This window comes from Entamoeba nuttalli (assembly GCF_000257125.1).
Source record: "Entamoeba nuttalli P19 unplaced genomic scaffold asmbl_3330, whole genome shotgun sequence".
Lineage (NCBI taxonomy): Eukaryota > Evosea > Mastigamoebida > Endamoebidae > Entamoeba > Entamoeba nuttalli.
The window spans coordinates 1-5,358 of NW_008576002.1; the positions used below are offsets into that span (position 1 = coordinate 1).

At 24.3% G+C, this 5,358-nt stretch overlaps 3 protein-coding genes across 3 annotated transcripts; 2 read left to right on the top strand and 1 right to left on the bottom strand.

Moving 5' to 3' along the window:
- Positions 1-521: 521 nt before the first annotated feature.
- On the top strand, positions 522-1,334 carry ENU1_063450 (DNA alkylation repair enzyme; the record flags this gene model as incomplete). Its single annotated transcript, XM_008858206.1, has 1 exon — positions 522-1,334. The coding sequence occupies one exon, from the start codon at positions 522-524 to the stop codon at positions 1,332-1,334; it is 813 nt and encodes a 270-aa protein (XP_008856428.1).
- A 299-nt stretch (positions 1,335-1,633) lies between these two features.
- Positions 1,634-2,217, top strand: ENU1_063460 (HMG (high mobility group) box domain containing protein; the record flags this gene model as incomplete). Its single annotated transcript, XM_008858207.1, has 2 exons — positions 1,634-1,653; positions 1,950-2,217. 2 exons carry the CDS (start codon positions 1,634-1,636, stop codon positions 2,215-2,217), a joined length of 288 nt encoding a protein of 95 aa, XP_008856429.1.
- Positions 2,218-2,361: 144 nt separating this feature from the next.
- On the bottom strand, positions 2,362-5,006 carry ENU1_063470 (leucine rich repeat / protein phosphatase 2C domain containing protein; the record flags this gene model as incomplete). The annotated part of the gene is made up of 3 exons (XM_008858208.1): positions 2,362-4,536; positions 4,589-4,903; positions 4,983-5,006. 3 exons carry the CDS (start codon positions 5,004-5,006, stop codon positions 2,362-2,364), a joined length of 2,514 nt encoding a protein of 837 aa, XP_008856430.1.
- Positions 5,007-5,358: the final 352 nt, after the last annotated feature.

Genomic DNA, 5,358 nt, shown 5'->3' on the forward strand with positions numbered 1-5,358 from the left:
AAATAATTATTATGGGTTTAATTTAAATAGTTATAAATATTATAAAATCAAAGATTGATTTTTCTTCAATTTTCAAGTAATGAAGAATGAATAATATATTATTTTGTTTGAAAATGACAATACTAAACCATTCAACCATTCTTAGGAACATATTTAATTTTTTGACAGATTTTTTTCGATAATTTCATGTTTTGAAGGTAAGAAGAGTTGATAGAAGAATAAGAAAAAAAGGTTTTTGTAAAAGTTATTATAAAAGAGAGATAAGAAAAAAGAAATCAAGCATATTTCATAATTTATGTTTAAATAACAAGAAATGAGTATGAGAATTTTTTTTATTTCAAAAAAATTCTTCTTTTGTTGGAAATAAAAAGAGAAATAAACAAGCTAAATTTAGCAAGAAAATTATGAAACTTCAAGAATTGAATAAATATTATAATATTTCTATAGTTTCAGCTTCACCAAAAAAAGTTTTGTAATTGAAATAAATAACAAGAACTTTGAAGAAGTAAAAGATTAAATAAATGGCTACGACGTCACAAAAAGTTCATATTGCTCAAGTAGGCGGAGTATGGACATATATTCCACCAAATACAATTGTTGAAACATTACAACAAATATTACACGAAAATGGAAATGATAAAATACGAGCTGCTGATTTACAACAAATTTTTGATAATTTTTATAATTCTTCATTGGCTAAATTATCACCAACAATTCAAATGTATTTTTCATTTAGATTTTTAAAGCAAGAATCAGCTGAAGAAAAACGTATTGGGACATTAACTATTGTAAAAAACTTAGATTTCTTAACAGTAAATTATCTGAATGATTTTGCCAGAATAATAGATAATTATGTCCCTGATTGGAGTACTTGTGATTCTTTTAGTAATAAAGTACTTGGACCATTGGTTAAAAAAAGTGATGAATTTGCTCATAGTGTTGCACAGTGGAAAGACTCAGGAAAAGTATGGCGTATGAGAGCGTGTTGTATTGCCTTTGTTAATTTAGCTAAAGTTGGGGCAATGACAGAGTTGTCTTTTGAAATATGTGCTCACTGTTTAAGAAGTAGTGAACGATTTGTTCAATTAGGTGTTGGATGTTTATTAAGAGAAATGTCACTAATGTTTAGTGAAAATGTTGTTGAATTTATTACACAAAATTTCAGATATTTTAGTAGAGAAGGATTACGTTATTCAATTGATAAATTAAATTGTGATGTTCGTAAGAAAATATTGTCATTAGGAAAAAGAAAAGGTGCAGCTACACTCCAACAAGATATAAAAGATGAAGAAACCTTTATGACTGAAAACCAAAATTCAAAATATTCATTGTAACAACTCTTAATTTATTTAGGAAGGCTACGACTTTCGTAATTATTAATTTTGACTGTCTATCTCTCATAATAAATAATCAAAAATTTTATTATATCCTTTTTTTGTAATATAATTTTTGGTTTAATTACTCTATTAATACTTTATTTAAAACTCTCTTTATTTTTAGACTTCTAGAAATCTATATTTTTAAGATAACATAAGAATAATTGTTAAATAATAATTATAATAAAAAAGATAAAAAAAGTTAGAAACTTCTTAATGGGAGTTTGGTTAATGAATTTTTAGATTTCATTTAACTTATGTCTGATATGGAAGACACGTTTGTTTTTATGTCTTAGACTCTTTTTTAATACCTAACTATTTAAATACCATTAACTCTTCATCTAATTTTTGAGATAAATCAATCACAGTTCAATAAGACTAAAATGGTTATATTCTAAATGAACTGAGATTTTTTGTATATTATTGTTAGATGAAAAGAGACATTGTTTTAGTTTGTGTAACTATGCCAATATTATCTAAAATGTTAATGGATTTATTTAACAATAAAAAAGGTATCTTTCAAAGGAGTGTATTTAATATAATTAGAGAATAAAAAGGAATTAATAACAATAGCAAAAAACCAAAGATTGTAAGATCTACTAAGAAAAAAGGAGGAAAAAAAAACAAAAATCCTTATATTATTTTTTGTAACATGAAAAGAGAAGAAGTAAAAGCTGCTAATCCAGATTTACCTTCAAAAGATATTCTTAGTAAACTAGTAGAAATGTGGAATGCCTTAACTGAAGAACAAAAAGCATCATATAGACCAAAGCCAAGACAAGTTCCACAAAAAAAACAAGTGAAAAAAGAAGAGGAAATAGTTGAAGAAAAGAAAGAATAATTTTGTTTAAAATTAAATGTTTGAGTTTTTCTAAAAATAAAATAAGAAGAAGTATTGAAAAAAATATTAAAAGATATAAAAACAATAATTTTTTTTAAAATATTGATTTAGAGTTAACTAAAATAAATATTAAAAAAATTATTATTATTTCTCTTCATTATTTGTTTCAATGAAAGAATCTAATGATAAAATTGTTACACTTACATTTCCTTTACATTGTCTTTCTAATGCAATGTTTCTTATTAAATTAGCTATTCCTGGTGGTTGGATATGAGCAGAGTTTAGTACAATTGATTGAAGTTCATTTTGATCAATAACATCCCATACTGATTTTGAAGCTGTTAATACAAATTTAAAATCATTATCATATTCTATTTTTGTTATATCAGGAGTTGTATCTAATAAATTATGATAGTTACTTTCACCAATACATTTACAAACATTAATTACTCCATTTAACATATTATTATTATCAACTAAACCTCCTTTTTGCATAACTTTCTTTTTCATTTCATTATTACTTAAACAATGATCAAATCCTATTTCTTTAATATTTGAACTTGAAATAATATAACTTTTTATACTTCCACATTGTGCAAAATATATAACTTTGTTATAAAAAACATAAACTAATCCACTACATACATCATTCACATTCTTTTCTTTTACTTTTTCATTAAGTCGTTGGAAAGTTGAAATTAATGATTCTTCTATACTCTCTTGTACTACTTTATTACCAACTTTATTTAAGAAATAATCAACAAATTTATATGAACATAATTTAGCACTTCTTCCTCCTAAAATACCTTCAAAACTTCCAACAATAATTCCATTTGTAAAAATATTTCTTGCAACACAAATAGTACTTTTCATAGACTTTTCATTTCCACGTGAAATACCAATTCCAATAATTTTATAAGAATCAATGTTGAATAACATTTCTTCTTTTGGAGTTTGTAATAATTTTAAACCTACTTTCTTTGATTTAAATTCATTAGCATTTGCAACAATTTCAGGTATTTTCTTTATTAATTTATCGTCTAATATTCCAGTAAGTTCTAATGTTGGTTGTTTACTTCTCTGAATATTATATGTTGCAGCAATTATTTTAGTCTTTTTACAATAAGGAACAAGTCCAAAGAAATTAACTAATGAATTGCCAATAATATTAAACTCTTCTAATTGATCCCATTGAGAAAGATTTGGATATTCAATAATTAGATTAAATGACAAATTTAATTCTTTCAATTTTTTATTTAATTCTAATACATTAAATTCTCTAATTTGATTATAAGATAAGTCAAGACTCTCTAATTGTTGTAATTCTTTGATACTTTCTGGAATTACTTTAATTTTGTTATTGTTCATTATTAATACTTTCATTTGACTCATTTCACAAAACTCTTTTGGGAAAAAACTCATATTATTTGATGATGCTCGTAATTCTTCTAATTTATTTAAATACTCAAAATGTTCATAACTAATAATATGATTGTTTGATATGTCTAATATTTTCAAATTACAAAATCCACTAACTATATCAATTGGAATAGAATATATTTCACAATTAGACATTGATAATAATGTCAAATGTGAACATTTAGTAATTCCTATTGGTGGTATTCTCAATGGGTTATTATTCAATATTAATTGTTCAATAGACGTGTGGAATGTAAATTCATTGATTGTACTTATGTTATTATAAGAAAGGTCTAATAATTGAACTTTTTCACATTGTGATAAATTAGGTGTTTGAATAAATTTATTATGGTCTAACTTTAATACTGGTAAATCTGCATATTTTTGTATTGTGATTTCTGAAATTTTATTGAATGAAGCGTCAACAGAACATCTTCTTGGAATGTCTTTAATTGATGTAATTTCGTTTTTATGAAGATATAATAATGTCATTTTAGTGAGATTGAGTAATGATGGAAACTCTTCAATTGAACTGTTAATCAATTCTATATTTTCTAATTCATTGTTTATTGAAACAGAAGGGAACTTTCTATCAATTGGATCAGTAATGTTAGAACAATAAAGTTCTTTTAAATGAATGAGAGAATTAATTTCAGGAATTACTTTAAATGGATTATCTCTGAGATTTAATTTCGTCATCTTTGTCATTTTTTCAAATACCTTTGATGAGAAAGAGTCAATCAAGTTAGAATGAAGGTCAAGGATTTGAAGTTGAGAAAGTTGTCTACAGACTTCAGGAATACTTGTAATTTGATTTTCTGAAAGATCAAGGTGTGTTAATAAACTCATTTGAGGAATTGGAGTTGGGACATTATCAAATTTATTTCCTGAAAGTCTAAACTATTGTATTAATAAAGAAAAGTTTCTGGTATAATAAAATTTGTAAACAAACATTAATAATTTTCATATTAACAAGAGCCTTTGGTAAATGATCTAAGTCATTATATGAACAATCAAATTGTCTTAACTTCTCAAATGAATCAATAAATAATGGAATTTCTGTAATTCTATTATTAGAAATATTCAAATCTTGTAAGTCTTTAAGAACGGTTAATATTTGGGGAATTAAAGCTATCTGATTCCTACTAACATCAAGTTTTTTAAGATTTGTTAACTCAGAAAAAAAAATTGGTATTTCTGTTAATTTATTGTTTGAAACAATAAGGGATGTTAATGATTTAAAGGTTTTGAGTTGTTTTGAAAATACCTATATCGTTATTTTAGTACGAAAAGACAGCAATATTCAATCGAATATTCTTAAAGAAAAAAGTGATGAAATTTCAAACTATTTCATTTTCACTAAGATCCATATCATAAATTGTTGTTGCACCTGAAAAAACTTCTTTGGGTAACCCTTTCAAATTCTTAAGTCCCTAGAATGAGATTATTCTTTATTCTTAACTCGTTAATGACAAGAAAATTCAAACCTTTTGTCTTAAATCAATTGCGGAAGAATATTTCTTCATTTAAAATTATAAGATCTTTATTACTCCTAAATAACTCCAATGTTACAAACTATCCATTCTATTTTCAATAAACCCATGTAGTAGAAGGAAAAAACTTACAAAAAAGATCTTTAAATTTTCGTTTAGTAGATTAGTTTTCTATTCTTACTTTTTTTTTTCATAAAAAAATCTTTTAAACAATATCAAGAAAAATATG